The following is a 27,935-nucleotide window of genomic DNA, read 5'->3' on the forward strand; positions in this document are numbered from 1 at the left end:
TCCGGTTGGTCGTTCTGTTTCCGCTATACTCCATGTTGTTTAACTTCTAAGAGGCGGTGTGGTGCAAGAAGAAATATACTGTATTTAAAAAGGTTTGTGGATTATTTTCAATGTTCTGTTTTCACATATGTAAAAGTGCGTGTAATCGAAGGTTTTCCCGGGGGGAAAAATAGTCATTTTGTTATAATTGCATATTTCGTGAGGGTCGTGGTCTATTGTGATGGAGAAAGAGATCGAAATCTAAAGATACCATCCGCAGACATGTCTCTTTAACCTAGTTACGATAATGTAGTTCCCGTGATTTACTGGTAATCTGTACAATGTAAAATATGGTGGCTCAAGCTGTACTACAATATAAAGCCAAGTCCAGCAGATGTAGCTACACCTATTCCGCACGCCCTGGATGCTTTATAGGGCCTGCGTGCTACAGTTCCTACTAGTCTCGGAGCCTAGTGCGGTTTGAGACCGAGAGAAAGTGCTGCAGTGATCAGTTAATATCTAGCTGTGTGCTGTCATTAAATGTTTGGTACAGGAGTGATCTTTATAAGTTCAGCTGGGAAATTTCTTTTGGGTCAGTATCAAAACATAATGACAGACTGCTTTGATTTTGTGTCTCGTCTTCAGCACGGCACCGGTATGTGGTTCGCCTCCGAAAAAATCGAAATATGCCTGTCCAACAAAAAATCGTGGATGGCGTGATTTAGTTGTTTAAGTGTTTTTTTTTTAAATTGTAATGAACAAGCTTTTCTTCGTCACCTGGCTTTAATAAAGATGCTTCTATTAAGATTGTAAGGTGGCAGTATTGTCTGCATGCGTACACCAGTCATGAGGTTCAGTGTTAAAATTAGCTGTAGACCTTTGGTTCCCATATGCGCCAACTAATTAAGGAACAGAATCCAGCCTGGCGCACAAGTGGTGCGTTTGGATTTTGCAGCGGACCAAAACGTAATTGCTGGCTAAGTTCTCTAGTTGGGGCCTATCTGTTAATTTGTTAATGTTGTTTTATTAGCCCTATACAGTTTCTTGCATTAGGAATTCGTCTTTTCGCATACCCCAGCTTGCTCTCCATGAGACACAGACACGGAGAGAAGCTCGGGGTCAGAGCGCAGGGTCAGCCATTGTACAGCGCCCCTGGAGCAGTTGGGGTTAAGGGCCTTGCTCGGGGGCCCAACGGAATAGGATTCCTCTGCCGGCTGCGGGACTTGAACCGGCAATCTTCCAGTCACAGGCATAGATCCTTAGCCACAGAGCCACCGCTCTGCCCCGATTCTGCAGAAGGGAAAAGTGCTCATAGCAGGAGGGTTTGACCTAGTGCCATTGCCACCTGTGTTTGTCCATCACCACTTGACCAGCTAGTCCTTGAAAATGAGAATTGGCTCTCAACCGACTTATCTGTCAAGACCTAAGCACTGTTGGAAAATCAGTTGCAACATTAATGATTAATAACAGAATTTATTCCCCCCATAAGTGAGGGAGAAAGCATTAAATCAGAACCAGTATATGTATCTTTTTTCAGTATTGCTACTGATCATTAAATACCATTAATGCTATTCCAGCTGTGTTCTTCTGTTTGTGTTTCAGAAGCGTAGGCCTCCATTGGAACAGCGTGTCTCACTGTTTTCGTAGATACTGTTGACTTGGCTTGGAAAAGAAAATGTGGGATGGCCCCCGGCCTGGCCCGCGTGGGCCTCCATTTCGGTAAGTCATACTGAAGGAGTGTCAGGTCAGCCGTTCGTCGATTTATGAGACTGCTCAGAGCGCATGCCGAGAAATTGAAACATCTCACATTTGTGTTGCAGGGTGATATGCCAGCAGCCATATCACCCTGGAACTCCTGCTGAAGCTCAGCAGGTGTGAGTCTAGTCAGTACCTGGATGGGAGACGTCCTGGGGAAGAACTAAGGTTGCTGCTGGAAGAGGTGTTAGTGGGGCCAGTAGGGGGCGCTCACCCTGCGGTCTGTGTGGGTCTGTGAGGTCCTGACTCTCTGTTGTCATTAAAAATCCCAGGGTGTTTCTTGAAAAAGAGTAGGGGTGTCACCCAGACGTTCTGGCCAAATTTCCCTTTGACCTTTACCAGTCATGGCCTCCTAATAATCCTCCATCTCTGATTTGGCTTCATCACTGTTTTCCTCCCCACTGATAGCTGGTGAGTGGTGAGCGTACTGGCATACTATGGCGTATATACCACTACTATCCAGGTGGGTGCTACAGATTGGTAGTGGTGGAAGGGAGTCCCCATTACCTGTAAAGTGCTTTGAGTGGAGTTTTCCGAAAAACGCTATATAAGTGTAAGCAAGTAATTATTATTATTATTATTTTTGCAATGTTGATGTGTGCTGTAATCTCATCAATCCATCTGTTTCACAGTGTGCCCCATTAGTAGTTTTTAATCAAATATTCAGTTTTAATTCTTCTGTTGTCCCAGCCTCTGTGTATATTTTGTTTCATCATGTTATTTTATTTTTCTGTTGTCGTCGCAGTGGGGACTCCCATGGAGAGAGGTTTGATGCCCCAAAACGGCCTTTTCCAGATTTTGGAGGAACTGGTAAAATGCCATACAGACCGATGGAAAGGCCTCCTGCAGACATAAGGTTCCGACATGAACATCCAGGAGACGGGATGGGGCGAGATTTTAAACCTATGGACTTAAGAGGAAGAGATCCCCGTATGGACTTCCCTAGACGAGATAAGCCTGAGTTTGGAATGAGAAGAAGACCAGAAATGGGAAACAGGTTCAGGGGACCTCCAGATTTTAGGGGACCTCCAATGCATCATTTAGATAATAGCAGAAGAGATGGAGAACCTATGCATATGGGCGAGTTTGATGAGCCAAATGTGGATTTAAGAGAGAGGCATGGAATGGGCAGACCTGAATTCAGTACACCTCCTGTGGATTCCAGGAGAAGACTTCCTTTGGAAATCTTGGGTAGAGAAGGTCATGGACTAAATATGAGGGGAAATGATAAGGGTGGTGGGGATTTATGGAATAGAAACAGGCCTTGGGGGGACATGGATGGTGCAGATGGGTCAAATAAGGATTTGCCACAAAAAAACAGAGAATTTCCTGACTTTAAGAGGCAAGGTATACCTCCTGTAAACTTAAGGGGAGGGAGGTTTGATACTGACATGGACCTCAGAGACAGGCGTAGACCTCCTTCAGAATATATGGAGAGGGAAAGATCTCCTGTTGGTTTCAGGAACAATGATGGTGTCCCATTTGATGCGCGGGGAAGAGGTGAGTTGCCCCCAGATTTTGGAGAATGGAATGGACCAAAGTTTAGAGGTGGGGATGGAAATTACAGAGAACAAAGAGAACCACCTATGGGTTTCAGAAATAGGGATGAGCCTATTCATTCTCAAGATATCAGGGAAAGGGGGCCTTTTCCTATGGAGCCCCATATGAAAGGGGGTCCTCCTTTTCCAAAGGGCAGGGATAGATTTCCTCAAACCAGAGGTCCAGAGAGAACTCCTAGAGGGACTCATGACTTCCAAGGCCGAGAGGGAGGTCCCATGGATTTCCCAGGGGCTAAGGAAGGCCCCTATACTTTTCCTCCTCCAGAAAGAGAGACTTTGGGTTCACAACCATGGAAGAGCAGTGTCCCTTTGGACAACTTTATAGGTAGAGATTTGCCACCGTTTGAGCACAGAGGTTTACTAGAGACTCCATTAATGCACACAGACCCACCGCCAATTAACTCTACCTTGGGAGAGGAGCCAAAAGGTGGACCAAGAGATCAGGAGAAGAATGGGTCATTCAGAGAGAAACCTCCTTATTTTGTGGGTGCCGATTCTCTCGATTCTCTCCCAGTTATGGACAGTTTGTCTCAGGAGCACCACAGCATTGAGGATCGTTCTACATTCCCAGAACCTAAGGAAGCAGCAGCAGGTCCAGAAAGAGAAGAAACAGTAGTAGAGACTGAGAAATTCATGGACAAAATGAGTAATGAATACAAGGATCAAGACTACAGAGACATTGATTACCGGCTCGCATCCAGTCATACCTTTGATTATGAGCATGGGGAACCTCAAGGGCTGGAAAAAACTTCCAAACCAACCAAACCTGTCCCACCTCCTAGATCAAGTGACTTCAGTCTTCAGGTGAGACCACAGGTATTTCTCAGTTAATCAGGGCTGTGATTGATGTACTGTAACGCTTCTTGTTTTCATTGCTAATATCTCAATAAATAGACCATTTTAAACCCAGTTTTAAAAGTTATTGCTATAGATTAACACATGTAATTGAATAAATAGATAAAAAAGAGGCACTCCTTTTGTGTTTTTAAGATGCTCAAATTAGTATGTTGTATTGAACTGTTAAAACTAGCCATCTGTTTTGTTTATGTTCAATGTCTTTTTTTTATTTTTTATTTAAGGATCAAGATTACAGAAGTGCGTCCATTAAGGAAAAGGTCTCTCAAACCATTTCCATCACAGGGATTCCTAAAACTGCTACAATGGAACAGGTACATACTTTAATACGTTATTATGTGTCAATGGAGATACAGGCATACATCATGTTGTACAGATTTATGTTATTTAAATTTATTTGTATAGCAATATTGCAACTCAAATGATTTGTGTGGAAAACAGGAATTATATTGAAGTTTCTAAATGTGTTTATTGGAGTTATGGATATCATGAGCTTCATATATGACTGCAATCTGACTGAACAGAAAATGTAATGGCAATTGTTTTACATTGTTTGAATTGGTTTACATACCTTGATGCTTTCTGTTTTTAAAGCAGCAGTTCTCCAGATTATTATTAGGTTTGGTTTGCAAAACTATTTAAGAGGACCTTTTGCTTCTTATAATGAATATGTTTTACATTTCTTATCCCCTGCTATTCATCTTCATATTTTGGGTAAGATGGCAGGATATTGAATCGCCATTCTTCCTGTTGGTGCTTTTGTATTATTTGATTGTTATTTGACCTTTTATTTTATGTAATTACAGAAATCGGTAGAACTTTGTGCTTTTTAGGCTATTCCGTTGGCTAAGGAGAAATCTGCAAAACGTAGGATGCAGCACATCGATCAAATTGTGTACTCCGGTTACGGAAGGTTCTGACGCAGCACTCTTTCTGTGTGCACGGTCTTTACAGTGCTTAATTCTTTAAGCATTTCAGTGCAGAAAAAATTAGTCTTGCCAAATATTAACCAACCACGCAAATGTGCCTTGAACTTGCATGACATTCAATCTTAAATTAGGGTGTAGTACTCTCTCTTTGTGGACCTGAAGGTTATTTCAGTTGTCAAAATCTTTAAATTATTTTAGGCGTTCAATACCATTTCCCACAATATTTCCAAAATAATTAAAACGCTTTGTACTGACTGCAGAGTCTATTTTTTGTTTAGTGGTCATCATCTGATTATAAATATGAATCAGAAGTCTTTTATGTTTGAGGCTTCTGTTTGTAATAAGTAGCTTACATTTTAGTACAAAATATATAAAGACTGTGACTTTATTTCCTAAGCTTCTCAGTGTGGTTCTTCATTGTTTTCCAACTTTTTGATCAATGAGGAATAGTCTTTTCTAAAAATAAACATAACTGAGCATCGCCCAAGCCGAACCCTTCACACTTTTGAATGAAAGTTTCTTGTTCTTGAAATGCTTCAGGGATATTAAAAATTTTCGTTAACACATAGATTCATTTGATATCTGCAAGCTGACGAATATTTCATGCTTGTTGCCTTATTAAACTTGTACAGGCAAACTTTGAGTTAAAGTTAATTAGACATAATTATGTCAACATAATGTTCTCATATTTAAAGAGCTCATTGGAGGAGTTTTATTCAGACTGTTTCATAAACCCTTTATGATCTGTTTGGTTTGAGTTCAGGTGGTAATCTGAAAAATCTCTCCAATGGTTCTGAACAATCTTTTGGGTGGTTTTGTAAAGTCATTGTTACATATTCTGCAGCAGTTGCAATTTGTAACCTCTGAAAGTGTCGTGACTACAATTTTGGGAGACATATTCCTGTGTAACTTTTTCAATACCTTTTCATTTTTTGTTTTGTAGATCCTTTCTGCGTTTGCTGTTCGAGATGGAGTTCCGATACCTGGCATGAAAATAAAGGCTGTTGTACCAGGTGAGAGAGCAGAACTACAGAGAAATAGAGTAATTAGAACAAGGCTTGAAGGCCATTTCGCTGCACAACATTCATCTTAGTTGTCTTTCGAAAATCTTTAAAGTTTGTTCTTCAAAGTCTTGTCAGTTCTAATGATGTTTGGTCATTTCCCTTTTCTCAATTAAATATAATTAACAAGAAAACCAGTCTTAAAGCACATGTGACGTATCACAGTACTGTGATGTTAAAATGTAAACCCCTTTTCTTCATGCAAACAAATGCATAGGTAATTCAGTTAAGCGAACTCTTTATGATAAACATTGTCAAGTTTCTATGGGTAATGTAACTAGTATCGTACCTATCTTCATTTAGTCCACATATATGTTTGAGTTCTGAACTCAAGAGTTCTTTTGATGAGTCCTCAACTATTTCTCAAAATGGGAAGTATTCAGGGACCTTATGAGGAAACGCATGGAATATCAACTCTCCAGGCTGGAGCAGGAGAGTTAACTTTTGTCATCTGTGGCTTCCAGTGTCAGTCTATGATAGTATTCATCTATGATTGACTGTAACAGAATGTTTCACTTTTCTATAATAAGAAATGGTGATTAATGAGCATCTGTCTGCTCATTCGTAAGAATGTGTGTGGAATTTTTGTTTTGCCTGTGCAGTGTTTGAGTACTCCCTATAGCATCTACTAGTGAGGTGCGGGTCACCTTTTTTCTGACCCCCACCCGTCTGTGGTTGTGAGAAACGAACCCGCACCAGCTCGACCAGGTTTAAAATGATAAAAGTACTGACCCGAACCCGCTCCATACGAAATTACTCCAAACAATTAGTGATGCACGGGTCAGCTTTTTTTTCCCCCCGTATCCACCCGCGGTTGTGAGAAACAAACCCGTACTCGCCTAACCCGATCGAAAATGTTTTGCGAACCTGAGTCGGTGAGTCATCCCGCGCAGCACTAGCATCTACTGTTGAAGGCAACATCATTACTCATAGAAGTATGCTGAACACCCCAAATCCCAACTATTCAGCAGAAATCAAAGTTTTCACTTTGCCCTAGTGCGCAATATACTTTCTACCTTCTACAAAGAATTCTCTTTCTACTGCTGTTTTTAATTCCTTTTTACACTTTCAACGGATTTCTTTCATGCCATCTGCAAACTTAAAAATGTTGTGCACTGCCACTATAAACAAGGAACTTTTGCTGCAGATAGACTTGCACTTCAGATCAACGGACTCTGCCCTCATAATTTTACTGGGTATAATTATGGAGAAGTAACTGAAAAAAGTTAAAAGAAAAGTTGATTTAAAAGAGAGATTCCTCAGATAGTAATACTATTTAACCATTTTCTATTACAGTAGTTATTTATACATGTATTATGTAGTATAATAGTTATTCTCGTATGGTTGGTCCAGTTATACTTTATTTGTCATATCTTTTTGTATGCAAAGATAAACAATAGAGGCAACTTCTGTAAACCTGAAGTATTTAAAGAACTTAAGAAGAAAAATATTTTTGTTGTTAATGGATTTCAGTGTTTTTCAGTGTCGGTATAAAACCAGCATTTTTAGAAAAAGTTTTGGAAATTATTTGAATGTATAAAATGGACTTTTTTTGTATTTTACGCCTTCCTTCTGTGGTGAACTGTAGTGTGGTGAATATTATAATTCAGAACGTAATGGTAGTGTGGCTCATAAGGAGTGTTCCAAACTTACTGCCAAAGTACTGACTGCTTGTTTATTGTGGTTTAGCTTTGTGCCATGAAGGCACATATGTCCTGTGTGAAGAAACTGTGGTGATTAAGCAGCAATTATAGATATGGAAAGACAGTTTTTAAAAACAAAGATAATGAACTTTATAGAGCTGTACTGAATTTATTCTGTTGCTTCCTGTTTTTTTGTAGGATGTTTTCCTACTCAGGTCATTAATACCTCAGAGGATCTAAAGTTGTGTAGAAATTCCACACTTGTATTCCAAGATATTACTTACTGAATGACCGATTTATGCTACTTGTAGGTAATCCTGAATGCTTAAACGTGAGGAGTTGTGTGGCTTTTCCATTTTCATTCCAGATCCTTTAGCATTATGACAGAATCCTAGGCAGTTTTTATAGAAGCCCAGGGGACAACTTCAGACTTCAGGCACTGTAGCATTTATAATTGAGAATATTAAACATTCTTATGACCTGTAGGTGTTTGCAATGGACTTTCCGGCCATGTGAATGAGGCTCAAAATTTGGGCTGTTTTAAGATGGTATAATTTTCAGATTTTTTGTTCTTGTGAGTAGAGAGGTCATAGCGGTCTAAACTTTTTTTTTTGGATGGCTGAGAGTCTTCTAAAATGGCATATTGTTTGTACTGCGGAGTAAGCCAGAAGTTTTTCTTTAACCCTCCTCTTTTTTTTTCTTTCTTTCCATGTACAAATAGCACCACTTCACAGATCACATTCCAGCGGCAAATAAGTTTTAAAAAGTTGCAGTTTATTGGAAATTGCGTGATGTATGTGTCAGTTTCTGGAGTATTCCTGAAATTTTAATGGAGCATCCAGAATAATTAGCACAATATTTAGCATTAGGGGTGAGCAATACACCTAAAAATATAGATCATGTGTTTCCATGCCACAGAGAGTGTGTGATGTATTTTGTGATCTTATACAATTTTGATCAGAATTTATTGTAACTGGGTGTCTGATTCAGATCATATGCAGATCTCATATGCCTTTTTCTTAGGGATGGGTCATATATCTCTAAACAGACAAAGGAGACATGGGTTAACAAGCCCTGAGATGCAGTGTTCAGTATTTTACCAACAATAGTAGCACTGGCAGTAAACTAGAGTGGTATCACCTATATGTAGGGATAATACCATTTGAAATACAGGACTGGCATTGTTCAAGCTCAAGGAGGGAAAAGTATTTGCTGTTCTCACAGTTAGAACACTGTGGTAGCAGGCTGAAAACAAAGTGGGATGTTCGTAATAAAAAAGGCAGAAATAGTAGATTTAGTACATGAGGCTATATTAATAGGATCATATTTTGACGGTTAGTTGTGTCATCTTGTCAATACTTGTCATTTTTCAACACTATGTTGCCAGTATATATGCATTAAGGCCCTGATCTGGCTCTTGTCCAAGACTATTGGGTAGTCAAAATGTAGTTAAGATCTTTTAACAACGGTATAGATATTTAAACCACAATCTGAGTTTTAATGCAGCTGCTGCATGGAGTAATGATTGGGGCTTCCGAGAATGGAGGGGGATGGGTTTAGATCCCAGCTGGGATGTTACTCTTATTAGTCTTGAGCAAGCCTTGTGGTTCACTCCATTTTCTCTACATCTTCAACAAACTTGAAATGTACAAGCTTCACTTAGTGCACAGCATATAGACAAAACCGTGCATTTTCCGTTTCTTGTCTTCAGTTTTGAAATGAACTTGAATATCATTTTACACAGAACAGATTTATAAAATGTTTTATTAGACCAAAATTCTCAAATTTTCTTATTGTTTTACCTTGGTTTTTAAAATCACTGTGACATGAATCCTTCGAATTTCCGAAAGCACTCGGGCACACTGACGTAAAGTGCTTGCTAGCACATAAAGATGAGTTGTTGCATTAATGAATACTTATGAATATACTGCAGGTGTCGACTGCTATATTGAGACACCCCTTTGTACTCTCCCTAAAGCACCAAAGGTGCTCGTAACAGTTTTTTTTGTAATAACCATGTGCAAATATTTGGTCTCTTTAACAAATTATATTTATTATATTTGTGGTGTTCTCTTGTAAATGGCTGAACTTTAAAACCTGCATCTGGTAGCATTTAATCTTCAGTTATTTATCCAGAAAGTTACATGTGCTTAAGGAAACAAAAACATTAATGAAGAAGTGAACCTAATGAAGAAGAGAGCCTGAATGACTGCAAAGTTTGTTGACACAAAAATGCATGTGAATTTCTGGAGTATGAAGATTTAAGGATGACCAATCTTGTGCAGCTCTGGCTGTTGGTATTTTTTAAAACGCATTTAGGTCAGTTTCTTAGAAGATATAACGCGTAGCTTTAATCCCATCCAAATTCTAGTATGGCGAATTGCAATAACGTTATTCTTCATCCTTCTGGTTTTCGTTTCGCCTCCCTTTGTCTCTGAACGCATCCTCTAATGAAAAAGAGAAGTGTGGCGCGTTTTTCCTTTTCATAATTCAAAAGAGTCGCCGCTGTAGTTTATGCTTGTAAATGGTCTGAGATGTGTATGTTTTGTCGATTTTTGTTCATGACGGCCAATGACTAACACAGATCCATCTGTATTTTAAATGCTGTCCCCAGGTTACAGCTACGATACCGCCTATGTGGAGTTTTTAAACCTCGAGGATGCAGTCCACTTCATGGAGTCCAACCAGGTGGCCTTTCCTCATCGCTCTGCGGCTGCTGTCACCCCTGGGCAGGAAGCGAGTTGGGGTGGTTGGGGGTGTGGGCGGGGGCTGGCATGGCAGGGGGGTGGTGGGCAGGAAGGTTCCACGTGTGCAAGGTTTTGGTAAAGAGAGGGAGTTGCTTTCTACTAGAGATGCTTGAGAAATAACATTGGTTTGACGTGGTTCTGATTTGGTTCTTCAACTTTTTTTTTTTTGTCTGGTCTCATAAAAATATAAGGAGGTGAATGATTTCGGACTTAATTTATGGAAAATAGTGCCAGAGAAGTGACATCATACCTTTCTCAGGTACAGTGAATGGATTGGATTAGTATGGTTGTTAGGTTGAGCTAGATTTGAATCCATTTTTGGAGGACTTCATCAGTCTGTTTTGATGTTTTACAGCATCTCTGATGGATATTCCTGTTTTTTATGAGGGATAATTGGTTAAAACTTACATAAGGGTTAAATAGATACGTGCAAGCTGGGAGTTTTCAGTGGTATGACATTTAACCATATGGTCTGGGATCTCTTATTCATAAAATGGTATCTTTTCTTTGAGTACATATTTTTATTATAGATTTCCTTTCTTAATTTGGTTTAATTTGTTTGGACTCGATTGCGATTTTCTTTCATACGCTAGTTCCTTTGTTGCAGATTATGTGAACACTTTATAAAAATGTTTGGGAGTGATGCTCATATGTGCCATTACCCAGAAAGTCTGGTAGCTGTGGTTTCTCTTATGTACTCATGCTACATTTCTGCAGATTCATCTAATTGAAATGTTTTGAAACGATTAGAAATTAGTATTGGTCATGTTATTTGCTGCAAATTGAATGGTATGTTTAAACATGCTAAAATGCAAAACAAATGCATTGTTTGTTAAAGGTTTAAGCCTAGAAGGATTTTAAAATGGTAATATAAATACCAAGGTCTACTTGTATGTATTGTTGCTTTTTGGTCATTCCATCACTTTTGCTTTTATTCTTGGGTCATTCATTATTCCTTGAAGGGTTTAATCTTTTCAGTCATTCTGTATAATGCATTGTTTTCAAATATGTAGGTGTTTAATCTTAGTGGTGCCTTATGAGATAAGCTTTGGCTTTGTAGTAAATGCTTGTGTTTCTGGTGTTCTAGTACATACATTTGAAATCTTTATTTTTCTTTCCCATCGTAATATGGTAAATCATTTCTGGTAGTGTTTACGGTGAAGTGGAAACCCCTCTGGCTATATTTCAGAGAAAGGAAGGTGTTCTTGTTTACTTCAAGCCTCGCCTTTTCATGATGAAAAGATTTGTGGTGTGTTCGAAGTCTCTGAGGTTGCGTTGCGGGTCTTGGATCTCTGAACCTTGGTGCCGCTGAGTCCGAGTTTTGCTTTTTGGGGAAAATGGGTATAAGTGATCCACAGAAATAAACTGAAGATACGTTTAAAAAATGCAAACATTGGTGCTTGTGGTTACTTAGGCTAACTATTCAACTCATTTCCGGAGACTAGGATTGTAGGTAATTGAGAATATAAATTAAATGTATTTATAGGTTAATTTGGTCATTTATTAGATGAATGGAGAAGAGAACACATCCTTTATTCAGTTCTCCACCTGAAGGCCAGATGCTCTTTTTTTGTCTTTAGTGTCATACCACTCTGCATAGGGGTTGAATTTCCTTGCAGTTAGGAGTTATGTTGTCTGTCCTGTGGGCAAATGGTGGATTAATGATGGATCAATTCTGATCGATCAGGTCTCAGTCTCTGATGCTTCTAGCTGCAAGTCGGGCTCAGCTGGGGCCAGGTGTGATCATCCAAACAGTGTGTTTCATCTGTGCTTCCCTTCTCAGCGGTAAGAACATTTTGGATGTGATGACCTCTGGGATAACCAGCTACTTCAGGTCTTTGGATCTAATCTAGATGTGGAACACCACTGAGGGAATGCGCAGTTAGACTTCTGTCGTGCAGTTGCCATGCAGTTCTGGGGGTGTTCCCCAGGTTATCTGGAATCCTGGAAGAGGGGCTTGTTTCACTGGTAACTCTGTTTATGCCACAGTATCCGTTTCTGGGGCTTTTCCAAAGCCATATTGGTCGGAAGGCTCTTGACTTGAAGGCTCTTCTCCTTTTGGTAGCCTTTTCTGACTTGGCACAGCCTTACACCTAATCAGAAGCTGTAAAAGCAGCTTCTGATTTAGATTTTTAGTGTACCATAACAAAATCAAAACCTTGCTCTTCTTCCCAGAATATTGCCCCTTTCCACATAAGATTTGTTTTATCCTTTTCTCACATGACTGATTCCTTGCTGGAACGGTTGCATGATCTGCAGCTTTTCTTCTTTTACGACAACGTTTGGTATGAGTAAATGTAGTTTTTTTTTTCCGAAAATGATTTGCAAGATTGTTTAATCCTTTCATTAGAAGCAATATGTGATTCTAATGAGGGTACCTGAATGGGTTTTACATGCGTTCCAGCAGTTAATTCCCTAAAAAGCTTAAGCTTTACATGGCCCATAGCTATTACCATGGTTTTTCTAGGTTTTGTGCTGATGACACCTGCATTAACTTATTAGAGTTGGAAAATGTAAGAGGTGTAGGTATGATGTCCCTTTCTTCTTGAAAGGTTTAGAAAGTGATTAGATCTGTTTCGTGCGTGTACTTTTTTCTGCCTTCCGTATACTGAAACCTTTTTGTTGTTGAAAAATGTCTGTAAGCCGGTGTTCAGTCACTACTGCAAAAAACAAGATGCAGCAAGCCCTGAGCAGTATTGCCCGCAACCTGTCAAACACTCAAGGCAAAGTTAAGAATGTTTTTTTCCTTTGTTTCCTTTAGTTTCACAATTCAGTTGCTAGTATCAAAGCAAAGTACAAATGTTTTCTTGCTGTGAGCTTTGTCATTGAGAGATCTGAGAATGCCATATGTGCACACGCTTTCATGAGCTGCATCTAGGCCACTTGTGGGACTGCTGATTTATGACTACTTTTCACACCTTTATTAAGTGAAGAAGGCATCTAGTTTGTAGAACAAAAAGGCTGCGCTGTTTAGCTATATTCTATTTATGTCAATTGCATTTCCTTTGTTAGGCAGAATGAGCGGCTACACATAACAAAATGCCTTCCTTTAAAGGAGACTTGTTATTGCAGCATTCTGCTACACTATGGATGCTTTTTATATACCTTAAAGCTGTAAATCTACACCTAATGGCTCTTGGGTTAATTTCGGTTGTCTTCGCAATGTTCCCGAAACTGCACCTTGTGCTGTCTCTAAATCTAAACTCTTTGATATTGAGCTATACCAAATTTGCTCTTTGGATACTCAGTTGTTAAATATTACTATTTTGGTTCTCCCAGGATATGTATTTCTTTTTTGTATCAGAAACATGGCAATCATAGGATGACTTTTTGCAGTTGAGTGAGGTTTTTCAAGCCGAAAGATGTTATACTGAAAAATCTTGCAGCTGTGATTGGGATGGTGACTTTTGCAATCATTTATCGCTTTAAATCCTACACCTATATAGTTCTGGTGCCGAATGTTCTCATATCTTTAGAGTGTTCTGTTGTTTTTTTTTAATACAAAAGGATCTAAGCCACTGGTGTTCTCACACTGCTATGTTACTAATCCTTGCAGACCAAAATTAGATACTACTGCTGCAGTCTTTTCACTTTACAGGTGAATGATCTGAAGATACGGATGAAACAAAACTAATAAACTGTGACATGATTCACATTCTGTGAACATATATGAGATCTCTTGAACCAGGCCTTCTTAATCTCCAAAATCAGCACTATTTCAGTGGAATTTATGGCCCGGATACATTAGAAAGCCTGCCACCGTTAACAGTTTTAAAATTGTTAAAGGGGAACTGAAGTCCCAATTTCTCGGACTGGTTATTATGTTTTTGGTAGCGAATTTAAATTAATTGGCGGCATCGCAAAATTCTACAAATTCCAAATTAAGCACAAAATCGTGAACTTTGTGAAAGTACTGTATGGTCTCTGTGTTGTCACAAAATGCTGGTCTCACCAAGGGACGAGAGTGAGAGTTGGCAAGAATTGTTTCCTTTTCCGAGGGATATTCAGCTAGCCAAGAGATGGGTAATGAACATGGGCACTGATGTTGGTCCCATCAACGCGTTTCTAAATGAGATTCAGTGCGTTATACGAGTAAATAAGGACAGGTTGTACAGCAGATATTTCACTACAGGAATGTTCCAACGTGATCTGCATGCAGACTTAACAAGTAAGTAATATTTGTCAGCAAAATTGTCCCAAAGTCGATATGTTGAATTCAATTCAATTGCACTTGTTCAAGTCAGTATTCTAGATAAAGTATCTTTAAAATGTCGTCTTGTATGTGTCGGTTTCTTAAAGTTATGGATTAATTAATACAGTGGAAAAATTAGCTTAATCTAAGGCATGTGTTTTATTGCAACAGAAATGTATTGGTTTTTTAAATAGTTAATTTGGGATAGGACATGTATATTGAACTTTTCTCGGCTTTGGAGTTTACATGATTATGAAGCCTGACAATTCATAATATGAAATATTTTCATTTCATTTACCCAACGAAAACTTGTGCTCAAACCCGGTGCCATTCCTACCGTTTATGCCAATAAAAAGCAAACAATGAAAAGAAAAGGCAAGGACAGGGTGATATCAGAGCTTGATAGAAAAACAATTTAGGTGATCCTTTTTATCATAATTATGGTCAAGACCTAGGTTAAGATGTGATTGAATATGGTTTTACGACTTGGAACAATATTTCTGTTGTATTAAAAGGGATATAGTCACAAACGTGCTTGTTAATGTAATAGGGCCATTGCACATCATCAGATATTTTGTTGCCTCATTCTGAGTCACAGACAATGGTAATATGGTGCTATGCATACCTGGGCATTTTCTCTATTTTGTGATCTAATTTGGAGGTTTACATGTTATTGTATACGTTGTGTTTTTATTGTGGTTTGAAATGAACTCATCGATGCTGATTCTTTATAACCCCAAAATTTAAAAATAGCATTGCAGATCCGCGTTAAAAGACTGTGTTCTCGTTATACTTAAAATTTTGATTACAGAATTACTGTTAAGTATTTTATTCTTGGTATCACCGATATCACTTGGTATCACTTTTTTTTTTGCTCCTGTTAATTTTATCAGGCATGCTCTGTAATAGGGCACTGGCATCTAAAGTAACAATTTCTTTTTAGTAATTCATACCAAGTATATTTGTTTGACTTTTTTTAGGACCTTTGGTACAGTGTTGAAGTGTTCATTATACATTTTGCAAGAACATTCATAGAGGTTTACAAGTATAGTTTTTAACAATAGGGATTTAGATTTCTAAAAGAGCAAAACAGTATAGACCTACCTAATTAAGATCACTGACAATCACTTATTACTTGGCTTCGGATGTGACTATTTTAAGAGATATTGTTCTGAAAGAAATATCTAACAATTAAAAAATGGATTATGTTAAAAAAAACATTATAGTTTGGTTTATGCTGTAATGGTTTAATACTAAGTCTGAAATCATCCATCCATTTTGCTGCCCTTTGTAATTAAATTAGTCACTTTCATAACTTAATGCCTGCATCCAAAATTTTAGCCATTTTTCAACAGGAGTTTTATGTGCTATTGCTGTATTTATTACAAGAAACTGTGTGTCTTCCATTAGGAAAGAATACTGTATCTGTCTTTAAACCTTTATGTACTTTAAACCATCTATATGGATTTTACACTTGTGACTAATTAAATTTGAACTGGTTTGAGATGTCTGCAAGTTTATGTAATCTACTATAAATGGGACTGCAGTTTGTGAAGATCTTTGCACAGCTTACGTAACTTAATTTTTTAATAATGTGATCAATTGGTTGATGTTAAGTGGGTAGCCTAAGATCTTTGACTTTTATAGTACAAATATTTTGAATGCTCAGCTCAATTTGTTGCCTTCTGGAATACTTGGCTATATAAAAAAACATGCATCTACATGATAAATTGGAAAATTTAAAGCACTGTAGAAATGAATGTTTCCTGGTCTTCATTGATACCCTTAGTTAATGTTGGTTTTTGTGTTTTTCCATTGGCTAAACTAAGTTCCTTGAAGTCTTGCTTTAAGTGACATCTTACTGCTTTGTATATACAGTGACCATGGTATATATTGCAGTATTTCAACCTTGAATGCACTAAGACTAGAGACCATCTCTTTATATATAAAGCAATAAACTAAATTGTATTCTCATTAATAAAATTGCATACCTCAAGCATAACCTTGAGAACAAAATTGAAGTCAGTGTAATTTTTATGACATTTTAGCATGTAGTGTTTGATTTTTTGGGGGAACTAAGTTATGAGCTGAAATTTATAGCTGTCTAAATAGTCACGGTTTACTTTGTTGTATTGGCTATTTCACCATCCAAAAACTTTCTGAAAGTGTAGAATTATCTGCTCGAGTGTGCTCTGCTCCTCCTTTGCATCTATCATGTTACCTGAATGAAGATGCATGCTGTATGTTGAAAATTAAGAGTTTTAGTATTGGCTGGCAGCGTGCTTCACGAAAAGAGCATTTTGCATGCCTGAACAAGCTCCAATATGTCATTAGCCTGGAATGCTTTGGAACACTTCTTCCTGAAATGGTTTTACTGATATTTATCAAAACATCAAATCCCATGTATCATATACAAATGTTATCTGGCCCTTAGTTTTATATTTGCATATTTTCAATGTGCACATCAAGATGTATCCCTTTATAGTTTTATCATCCGAGATCAGTAGTAGAGTTATTTGAGTATTGTAGATTTATATATACATTTTGTTTATAGCACCAAAATGTCAGAAAAGTGAATGCAGTTGGTTGTCTCATAAGTCGTTAATAGTTTTTAGTTTTTAATTCCTTGTTAAAAGCTTGTAGGTTGTCAAATTGTACATGAGTACTGCCTCACAAGAGAACAATTAAAAAAAAAACGTATTTTTCACTCGGGCATGGGTCTCAAGTATCGGTGTCTTTATGCCTCATTTTACTACTTTGAATTGTCCAGTTTTCAAACAAAAAAGCGACATTCGCATTAGCTTATTCATGAGCCATCCCACCGAATTACGCTTGGGAAAACTTGTCATTTTCTCACCTTAAATGGCCACTATGACTGCTCTTTCTTCTAAGCTGATATCAGATAGCGCAGACGTTTCACATGTATGTGTATGAAATGATTTTCTTTTAAGTCTTCATCTTAGCAGATACATGTTCTGATAACTGAACATCATCACATTATAGAGCATATCTGCGGTGAAGCATGCTGAATGCACACACACTTTAATAAGATAATAAATGTTTTCTGTTATTTTTAACCATGCAAGTAAAGATTTGATGGAAAATAACCATGTTCATTTATTTCCAGGGAGCCTTGAAGATTGGCAGCAAAACTGTGATGATGCAATATGCCGAGCCAGACTGGAATGGCAAAGTTTCTGCTGTAAGTATCCACAGCTTATTGGGGTGTTAATCATTGTTTTGTTTCTCAGTTCTATAGAACATCTTCCTATGTTTTAATATGATGCTACTGCGTAACATTGTGGCACAGTTAGTTTTCTTTTCTTTCTTGGTTTTGTCACTAATAATGCAAAGCATAAAAGTCTGAATTTGCCAGTTGTGACAACAGCAATAGCATCATATTTCAGTAGTTTTAATAAAGATGTACTATATCTTTTTAATATGGGAAAATCTCATTTTCCATTAAATCAGTTTATGGTTTCTATGCATAGTCTTCCAAACTGACATTTGCTGCTTACGTGTTAAGTAATGAGAGATTTGTTATAATTTATTTGTTTAAAGAAAATTACCTACATATAACCTGAAACTGCTAAAGGCTCCTTCAGTGCCACTATTCTAGGCAAACATTCCTGAGGGTGTTCTTAGAACTGCAACTCAGATAGTAATAAAATTATAGTTGTATTTGTTTTATTTAGGAATGTTTATCCAAATGTATGACCTTAAGAGAGTTTTATTGGGACATAATTCCTTGTGGAAACCTTATCTCTGCATTGTACTAGTGGCGTATTGGTTATTAAGTTATTATATTAGCAGTTATTTATTGATATTCCCTATTGAGGATCTTGCTAATGGTGCTGCTGAAATCCTTCCTCTGTGTTTAAACAAGGTGCAGCAGGAGTCACAGCTTGAGGAACCCCAGTCTGTGGAGGTCTGTCCTCCAGCCCCAGCGCCCCCAGAGCCTCAGCCACTGGAGCCTGTCCCCGAGGTGCCCGGTTCCCAGCACCCTCCTGGGGAGACCGAGTCTCAAACAGATTGGCTCCAGCAACCCCAGGATGATGCCTCTTGGCAAGAGTCGATGGAACAGCAACCTGCAGAGTCCTGGGGCACGTGGAACTCGCGCCCCGCAGTTCGCAGCGTCGACCCCATCTTCAAGGAAAGCAAGAGTGAGTTCTGTGGAAAATCGTGTTACTCCAGTTCACGAGTCTTTTTTTGCACATTCATTCTTATTGTGTTTTTCATTTTTTCATGCACACACACACACCCATGAAAGGAAGTTTGAGACTCCTCCATGTCCGTATACTTATAGATGCCGTACCGCAAATTCTTGTATGTCTACACTTTTACTATAAATGTGAAAATATCATTTCTCTTTATTAAATCCAAATAAATTACTATCAAAACTGTGAATAACTAGACTTCTTTTTAATCAAACTGTATATCTGCTGTTGAAGTTTCTCTTACCCATTAAGAAATAGATCGTTAGAGGACTGAATGGAAGCACTCTTAGAAATGAGATGCAGCACCATTCTTCCATGGGAGAGTCAGTCAACACAATGCCTGATTGAGGTGGAAAAGCTCCTCTACTGACACTGTCAAAGTGGTGTTCCATAATATCCTTAAAATGCTCGATTGGGTTCAGATGAAAGAGAACTTCTAGAGAAAGCAGTTTTAGCACATCTGATATGTATAAAGGGGCTGAGAAAGTATTAAGGTTTTGTAGTTTCTGGGAGGCATCTTTGAACCAAACACACCAGGCGTTGGTCAACTTCACACTGCTGCCGTAAAATATTTATATTAATACAGTATTGGCACCCTTGTAGGGTATCAGGTGTGTGAGCATTAGCTCTTCTCCTGTGCTGTTTTATTCACATGTAAGCACTGTTCCCAAAAGAATGTAATGCAATTCAGCAGCGATTCTGGGATGCAGGTGGAAGTAGACCACCTGTGTAATCTGTCAGCATATACTTAAAGAGACTACCTGGTTTCATTATCAGGCAGTTGAAATGCAAACATCGAGTTTAGCTATCTTTCCAATTTACATCATTCTGCAAGAAAGTCAGTTAACTTATCTGTTTTAAAGGCTTGCCAGTTGTACTGAAACTGTTCTGATTTAGGTTTTTGTGATACTCTAATTTGGTACTTTAAACAGTGACTATGACAAGGGGCAATAACGTTTCTTCCATTTTTGTTTGTGTTTTCAGCTATGATTATTAAAAATGTGAAGTGCACATCCACAGTTGAGTCAATCCTGAAGGCTCTGGACCCATTCGCCTACCTTGATATGAGAAATGTGCGGTTAGTGAAAGGCAAACCCGTGGGGTCCAAATGTTTCTGCTTTGTGGACATGGATTCACATGAGGTGAGCACTTTATAGTTTCCATTACGGCAGTGCCATTTCCCACTGAACTCTGTCAATATGCCTGGAAGTGATATTTTGAAGTTCAGTAAGAGCAACAGCTCTGTTGTAAAAATAACACAACATATACATTTGATTGCAGTAGTTCTGACATCAGATCATTATTTTCAGTGCATTTCCAAACACAGGTCAGGTCATGTACACTAAAAGATATAACAGTGTGAACTATTTTTTGGTTTACATCGGGGTTTTATTTATTTTCACAGCAAGTTGTCCATCTGGTGGAACTACTCACCAAACCCCAGCCTTTAATAATTGATGGTGCCAGGGTACATGTGGAAGTAGCAAGACCTTTAAAAAATCAAAGGTTAGTGAATTCTGGTTCTGACCTAATTTCCATATCCGTGTGCAATTCACAAACACCGAATCTGGTTAACATGCATTCCTGTGATTCTTTTTTTTTTTTAGTTTTAAGAAGGATTTTGAAAAACCTTCGCTTTTGGGATATCCCGATCTTAGTGCAGAGGTGAGTGTCTGGCAGTTTTCTAGAAACTAAGAATTTGACATTACAAACGTTTTGTGATCCTTTGTATTAAATAATGGAAAACTGTTAAATATTGCTGCTGTACTAGCCGATTCAGTATAATGAAAGTTAAGAAGAATAAAAATTGGTTAACAAAGACCAAATGGTTTGATTGGAAATATAATCTAGAAGTATTGTATCTTACTGGGCCAGGGGCATCATTAATGTATACAGAGATAGGGGGGGATGGACTTGTTCAGTAAAACCTATGGAAACGGATGCAGGATGTTGATGGATTTCTGCTCTTTCAACAACAGTACTATCCCCAGCCACTTCCAGCTTCTGTGGGGACCCCCGCTGTCGTTCAAGGTAGGGCTTTTCTCCTCTCCTGATTTTTAAGCACGGAGTGTTTTTTAGTCCTCACAAAAACTAAACTTTTCTAGTTTCTTCATGGAGAAAGTGTTTTCTACAAAGAACCAATTTCTGTGGCAGTACCTTACAAAATGAGGACCTACTGACTTCTGAAAATAAACAACTAATACCAATGAAATACCTCCTTCCCATTGCTGCAAGTTTCCAGGTGCCAGACCAATTACTGAAATTGCTGTTTTGCTGAACCCCAAAAGGGACATGTCCAGCTAACACTTCCTGAAGGCTGTTAACACTTTGCCCTTTGAGCTGCTGCTTGTGGGATAGGTAGCTAGATTAGTTAAACTTCTCAGAGATGGAGGACTCTTTCAAGAGAAAATTGGATCGTTAAGGATGTTTGTTGAAGCAAAGTGACGAAACCTTAAAGGTGATGATACAGTTATTCTAAGCATTGTGTTAGACCATGGAACATTTTGTTGGAGGTTGTAAATTTGACAAATTCAATGATGAGACAGTTTGGTTATGTCCTGTATTGATGCTGTCTAGAGGTAAATCAAAGGAAACGTTTGTGTAGCCCTCGAGCTATGAGCACTATGTTTTTGTTACTATATTTAGGAAAATACAAGGTCCTTCAACTTTTTGCGCTGTACTGAAATCCATGTGTGGAAATTTACTTTTGCTGTTTTGTTTATTAGGGGAAACAACAGTTGCAGTCAGTGGAGATGCCACGCTGAGCTCTGATCTTCAGTTACAAACCTCTCATCTGCCACAGGTATTCAGAGCAAGTAGTCCATCAACAAGGGGGCTACAGATTCCAAGTCCAGAGCTGCCATAATGACCGTTTTTGTTCTCTCACCCTTGTTCCAGGGTACAGGCCTTTTAGAGACTCCTGCCAGTGCTCAACCCTACCAGACTACAGACCCCCAGACCTCTGCTGCCATCACCCCTGCGGTGGGAGATGGCTCTGATGCCTATAGCTATGGTGAGGGAAGGAGATGCTTATTTTATCTTTTATATTTAAGTAACCTGTTTTGACAATAATATCAAATTCCACTTTTAATAGAATGTTGAATTTTCATAGTTATGATGAGTTGTTAACAATGAAAGGTTGTTGTTCCTGCTGTAGAAAAATAAGGAATTTTGATATACTGCAATTGAACCAGGCTGAAGATCGAATATCTCTACTTTTAAAAACCTAACGTAAACAAAGTATATTTTTACAAAAAAGTTGTGTAAAGATATATACACAACGCAACTTAACACCACAATTAAGCTTGTTTCTTTGTTGCTTTTGAGTATGTAATTTTGAATTTATCAACTTTTCTGCAGACGCTGTCGCTCCTGATGTGTCAACATACTTGTATGATGCTACCTCTGGCTTCTACTATGATCCCCAGACCACTCTGTACTATGACCCTAACTCTAGGGTAAGTGCTGGGAATAATATAAATGCCTTATTCAGTCTGTGAACATTTTGTTTTGAGGTGGGGGTTTTGATGAGGGTGACAAAGTCTCATTCAGTGTAACCAATCATTGAAAGATCTCTTATACACAGCTACTTGAAAGACAAAGAGGGTGTACCGTATTTTGCAAGTAGTTCTTTGTTGGTAATTAGCTGAAATTGACTGTCTTTCCCTGTGAATTCAGGTAATCACATTTTGCCCATGTAAGATATATGTATTGAAGCTTACACTATTAAAAACTTACAGAATTTTTTAAATCACCATTTTAACAGTAATGAATTCTGTTATTTCTAGAATACCTTTTTTTAAAACTAAATGGTGGTTTTTCACTGTTGTGATCATAAAAAAAACACTGATTTGTTCATTGTTTTTGTTGTACTAGTATTTCTACAATGCGCAGACTCAGCAGTACCTGTACTGGGACAGTGTCAGGAAGGACTATGTTCCTGTCCCAGGCCACACAGCTGAGACTCAGCCCCCGAGCTCCCAGACAGCTGCCGCAACAGTCACAGCCTCTTCGGTGGTGCCCCAGGAGACACCCCAAGACACAAAGGCAACAGGCAGTGAGGGAGCTGTGGACAAGAAGGAAGAGGACATGGTGAACAAGCCAGAGAAGAAAGAGAAGGATGACAAGCCTCGAAGCTTGGCAGCACATAAGGTACAGTGTTCCTCTTTGACACATTGTTTCACAAAGACACTATGTTTCTGTTTTCTGCCTGTGACTATACTTTGTCCTAGCATCTTATGAGATAGAATTCAAAATCTCCTTTATTCTATTCTTAAAACTGCACACATTTTTCCAAAAGAACAGCTAGAACTGTTATTGCCATTGCTTACTCTGCTCAGACACACCACAGCTGCAAGCAGGGGATTACAAAAGCAAGCCATATCAATCACTCTGTAGTGGTGTGATTTACAGCCTCTTGTAAAACACAAAGGGACTGAAAATGGGTGGGAGGTTTGTTTACACCCCTTTCCTAACAGTCCCCTTACAATTTTGACATCGCTTGGAATTCACAACTATTCGAAAATGCATTAATATGTCATATATTTGAAGATTATGAAAGATATGGAGCGATGGGCCAAAATCCAGAATCGACAGAAGGAGAGCATCCGAGCGCCCTCTCCAGTCCTGAAGCCTCAAGGGAACACGGAGGAGAAAAAGGCTTCTAAGGCTGCAGATGCAGCATTTGCAATCTTTGAGAGGAAGGTGAGCAGGGGAAGGGAGCAGCACACCTTGTGGCAGACTGCTCTTTGCCACAGGGCATGTTCCTTTTGATTACTTTTTCCAGTCAATAGACGGATATTAGTTTTTCCTCTGGCAACCATGACATAACCAAACAAATTGTCATAATTAGTCAGGGGGGTTATAAGTAGAGCTATTTGTTTCTGGTGTTCGTTTTTAATTATGTTGACATCCCTTTAAATTTACAATAAGTTAACTCAGTTTCCCATTTAATAGTTAAAACTGTTCATTCCAATACAAGGCTGATCATAGCCTTGAATGTTTTTTCCCATCCGTGTCTCATGTCACATTTACTAACCCCTGATCAGCTGTCATTCTACTTCTATAGTTTCCACAAATTATCACAGACCTTTATCACAAAGTTTTTCCCTCTTTTAACAGTTTGATCATTTTTAAAATAAAAGTTCCTGCGCATTTTCTAAATTCATATTCGTTGGTTACATGGTTATTCTTATCTAAAATGTGGCTTTCCCATAACCATGATTCTCAGGTTATTGCTCTGTTAAAACAATCTCTGAGACTCTGCGAAGGGCCAATAAGGATATTTTTTATTTATATATGATTTATAAGAACATTTGCTGCAGAATCAAAAGCTTTGTAAGAAGTTAATTCCAGGAGCATGATTTTGGAAAACCAGATCACATTTGCATGTCTAGTCAAGATATGTTAATGTTGTGAATTACTTTAGGTTTTTTTTCCCCTTAGTGTATGCTTTTTCTGGATTTTTGATGTCACCAGTTTAAAACTTATATTGCTGGAAATTGTCACAACTGGCGCCAAATTCAATTTGAGGCCCATAGTATGTCACTGGCATCTGATTTTACTTTTCTTCCTGCTCACTGCCTGCCTTTTCTGAACCACAGGGCACAGCAGATGATATTTTTAAGAAGCCATTTGCTCCACCAAAGAAAGAAGAGAAGGCTCTAAAGGTATTGATTTGCCTTCTTAACCATTATATAAGTCTCCGGAAAACCAGGGGATGGAGCATGCTAATAAATTTAGTCCTTCCTGGGCAGCAAGAAATCTATACATTGATATTATGACCACTTTTTCCAACTCATGGTCGGAGAGACCTGGAGTCTATCCTGGCAACCAGTGGTCATAAGGTAGCATACGCCCTGGGTAGGACGCCAGTCTATCGCAGGGCAAACAGATGTAAACACAAACACATTCACACCAGGACCAATATTCCCAGAAGCCAATTAACCTAAGAGTATACCGTTTTGAAGAATACTTTAAAGTTCAAAACTTTTTTTTATAATTTTTTTAAAATAATATTTTGTTTAGAACTAATATTTCTTGTTAGACATAATATATAATTGTTCATGTTTTACATTGTAATCAATGCCAAATATTTTTATTCCTGTTTTCCTTTCTCTAGTAGAGTTTTATTAATAACTAATTGCAATGTATAACTAATGTATCTTGAACTCTCTACACAGGTATCAGGACAGTATTGCTTATTTTGATATGTGCTCAAACATAGTGTTGGTGTGTAAAGACTTTATTTACGATTTTAAATCTGGCCTCTTGCTTTTAGTGATCCAGAACACTCGGTTTCCGTTTCTTCCCCATGTGTAGCGGCCGTTGGGCTCTCTTGGAATGCTGGTATCGGAGTATGGAGCAGGAAGTGATGAGGAGGAGGAAGAGGAAAGAAAGGAAGAGCCACGGGCTGTGAAGAGCCACCAAGAGAAAGAGGACCGATTGACAGACTGGAAAAAGATGGCATGCTTGCTCTGCCGGAGGCAGTTTCCCAATAAGGATGCTCTAGTCAGGCACCAGAAGCTGTCTGATCTCCATAAGGTATTGTCATTTTGGGATAAGTGTGAAGGTCTCTTAAATATTCCTGGATTTCATATCAACTTTTTGATTTTGGGAAACTGCTAATCTCTGCTTTTCTGTCACTGAATCTTGGGACATTTGCAAATTCTTAGTTTTTTTTTTGTCATTTTAGCAAAACATGGAGATACACCTGAAGATCAAGAGGTCGAAGAAGGAACTGGAGGCTCTTGAAAGCCAGGAGAGAGAGGTGAATGAGAGGATATAGTATTTCATCTCTTCTTCAGAATTCCATTTTCAAACCCTTTGTGATGTCTAGTGGTCTCATCTTCCTCCCCTGATTAGTTTATATTATGATATTCAAAATTTGTTTGAAAAACAAAATGAATATTATTTACGTTGAGGTTTCTCTTGACCTACAGACTAATTAAGGTTTATGTTATTGGTTTACGTTTCCAAGATCAAAAGGAATTGCATTTTCAACACATATTACCCAGCTATGGTATCTCCTGTCGATAACGATTGTTTTTGTTGTTGACTGCTACTCCAGATGAGTTCCAGAGATATGACCAGCTCGCCTACTGAAGCCAAACGAAGAAAGTACCAGAGCTCTGATTCACTGTAGGTACTTCTTTTTCTCACCAAGAGTTTTTGTCTGGTTTGGGGACTAATATAATTAATGATAAATTAAAAGCAATGTGTAAAACCCTTACACAGTGTAATATTTTACAAACTGAAATATTCCCTTCAACTCGACTTGAGTGTTAGGAATCTGTTGTTTTGGTTGACATAAGCCTTTTCAAACTTTTTCACCAATGCTACAAAGTTATTAGAGCAAAATCCAGTGAATAACATGAGGTTGTTCATTAGTGTAAATGTTTTTCGTTTTACATTATATATATTTAGAATATTCCATTAAATGAATTGAGTTGCAGAATCATACACTTCAGACTTGCTGCCACCCCCCTGAAAACACCTTCTTTGTCTCCCTCATGTTTGAACAGTGACGTAGAAAAGGGTGTCCGCAAGGCAGGGGGTGTGAAGACAAACTCGGGGGAGGAGGAGTCTTTTGAGGTAAGAGAGAGACAGTGCCTGCATCTTCATTCAGGCATTGGGATTCATTCGTCTAGATTTTCAGCCTTTAGAAGTAATTCTGTTGTTAAAGCTTATACTTTATAATTAAGGTAGTGTGTGCAGTGAAATGTACTGGAATGTTTTAGGTCTGAATATTTGCCATCTAAAGTGTTAAACACGGGTAATAAATATTGAAAACAATTTAATAAGGTTATTTTACAATGCTAGCAATTAAACTTGTTTCATTTAGATTTTTCTTAGCTATTTAAGTTATATACTAATATAACAAGCAACAGCAGATTGACTCCCTCTTGGTATATACTTGCAGATATTATGTGTCTTTGACTGGTCTTAAAATAAATATTTACATCCTAATTCTGCCAAGTGAAATCTTATTTTTACTCAATTTGTTGTTCATCTGGTATTGGATACCTAATGCAGTTTTTTCTCATGATCTTAAATTCAGAAGAAGAAAAGGGGCTCGGAAACGCAGGTCAGGACCCCTGCCACATACCGGGAGGCTGTTCGAAAGGCCATGTTTGCCCGCTATAAGGAGTTGGAATGATTGCCCAGGACTGCCTTTCTGGAACTAATTTTTCCCATGTCTCTGAAAAATGTCTTACGTCCGAGCACATTGACAAAACATCATAGGGCTGTTCCTTTCATGCTGTGGACTGGCTTCATTTTGAAACTCTTACCAAATGTGGGTTTATTAAGTGTTATAAACCCACTTCTTCCACACAGGCTACGGAAAGTGCCCTGACAATAACCTCTAAGGGATATGCCTTACTGTGAAGTTGTAGAAAATTAAGGCTAGTTACAGTTACTGTTCACTAGCAGAAATCAGTGTTCAGTGCACTTCAAAAATAGCATTGACAAGTGTAAATAATATTAATTAAAAGTGATTTAGTGACTATCTTTGAAACAAATGACGTCTGCCACTACCTTTGTGGCTTTTTGGCCAGTAATCAGGAGTAGGAAGACTACGATATCTGCTATTTGACTCAAGCATCTTCTGCACTTTCCCTTGTTTGAGAAGGAGGGACAGGTGTGACAGTACCTTCACTTCACCTCTGAAAGCTGAGATTTGTGCCCAGATGTGAAGGAAACAAAGTAAGGTCGGCCTGCAGTGGACTGTATATTAGCGCTGCTGCATAATACCATGATTTTGGCAAAAAAAGCTGTATATTAAGTTTGCCCCACCAGCTGAATATAAAGACCTTTGTTATACTGTATGTCTAGTTTTTACACTTGGAACCTTGATTTATGTGCCACAGGATGGTTTCAGCAACGCTAACAATTGTACTTTCTTTGTTAACACAATGATTTTTATATTTTTGTTTTCCCAGATGTGCTTTGTAATGTCTTCAGTGTACATTTTTAAAGTAAAAATGTCTGTAGATCA

The 27,935-nt window shown here is 38.3% G+C and overlaps 1 protein-coding gene across 2 annotated transcripts; it reads left to right on the forward strand.

Annotated features, from left to right (window-relative positions):
• The first annotated feature begins 4 nt into the window (after positions 1 to 4).
• rbm6 (RNA binding motif protein 6) lies at positions 5 to 27,935 on the forward strand. 2 transcript variants are annotated; one of them, XM_088636431.1, is made up of 23 exons: positions 5 to 92; positions 1,582 to 1,698; positions 2,480 to 4,097; positions 4,373 to 4,462; positions 6,021 to 6,090; positions 10,396 to 10,469; positions 17,848 to 17,922; positions 18,607 to 18,883; positions 19,922 to 20,079; positions 20,343 to 20,443; positions 20,545 to 20,602; positions 20,917 to 20,968; positions 21,664 to 21,740; positions 21,836 to 21,950; positions 22,298 to 22,395; positions 22,814 to 23,089; positions 23,489 to 23,641; positions 24,541 to 24,606; positions 25,259 to 25,480; positions 25,632 to 25,706; positions 26,007 to 26,077; positions 26,461 to 26,530; positions 26,997 to 27,935. In XM_088636431.1, exons 2-23 carry the CDS (start codon positions 1,655 to 1,657, stop codon positions 27,093 to 27,095), a joined length of 3,939 nt encoding a protein of 1,312 aa, XP_088492557.1. In that variant the 5' UTR covers positions 5 to 92; positions 1,582 to 1,654; the 3' UTR covers positions 27,096 to 27,935. The 2 variants fall into 2 exon arrangements, with proteins under 2 accessions (XP_088492557.1, XP_088492559.1); XM_088636433.1 differs by lacking the exon at positions 24,541 to 24,606.

The sequence above is a fragment of the Lepisosteus platostomus genome, chromosome 6 (genome assembly GCF_059453375.1).
Source record: "Lepisosteus platostomus isolate fLepPlt1 chromosome 6, fLepPlt1.hap1, whole genome shotgun sequence".
NCBI lineage: Eukaryota > Metazoa > Chordata > Actinopteri > Semionotiformes > Lepisosteidae > Lepisosteus > Lepisosteus platostomus.

Excerpts from the sequence above, each read along its gene's own strand:
- rbm6 (XM_088636431.1), top strand. The coding sequence starts at position 1,655 with ATGTGGGATGGCCCCCGGCCTGGCCCGCGTGGGCCTCCATTTCG. Across the intron at positions 20,603-20,916 it reads ATCCCGATCTTAGTGCAGAG|TACTATCCCCAGCCACTTCC; the intron begins GTGAGTGTCTGG and ends TTTCAACAACAG. Across the intron at positions 26,531-26,996 it reads GGGAGGAGGAGTCTTTTGAG|AAGAAGAAAAGGGGCTCGGA; the intron begins GTAAGAGAGAGA and ends TCTTAAATTCAG.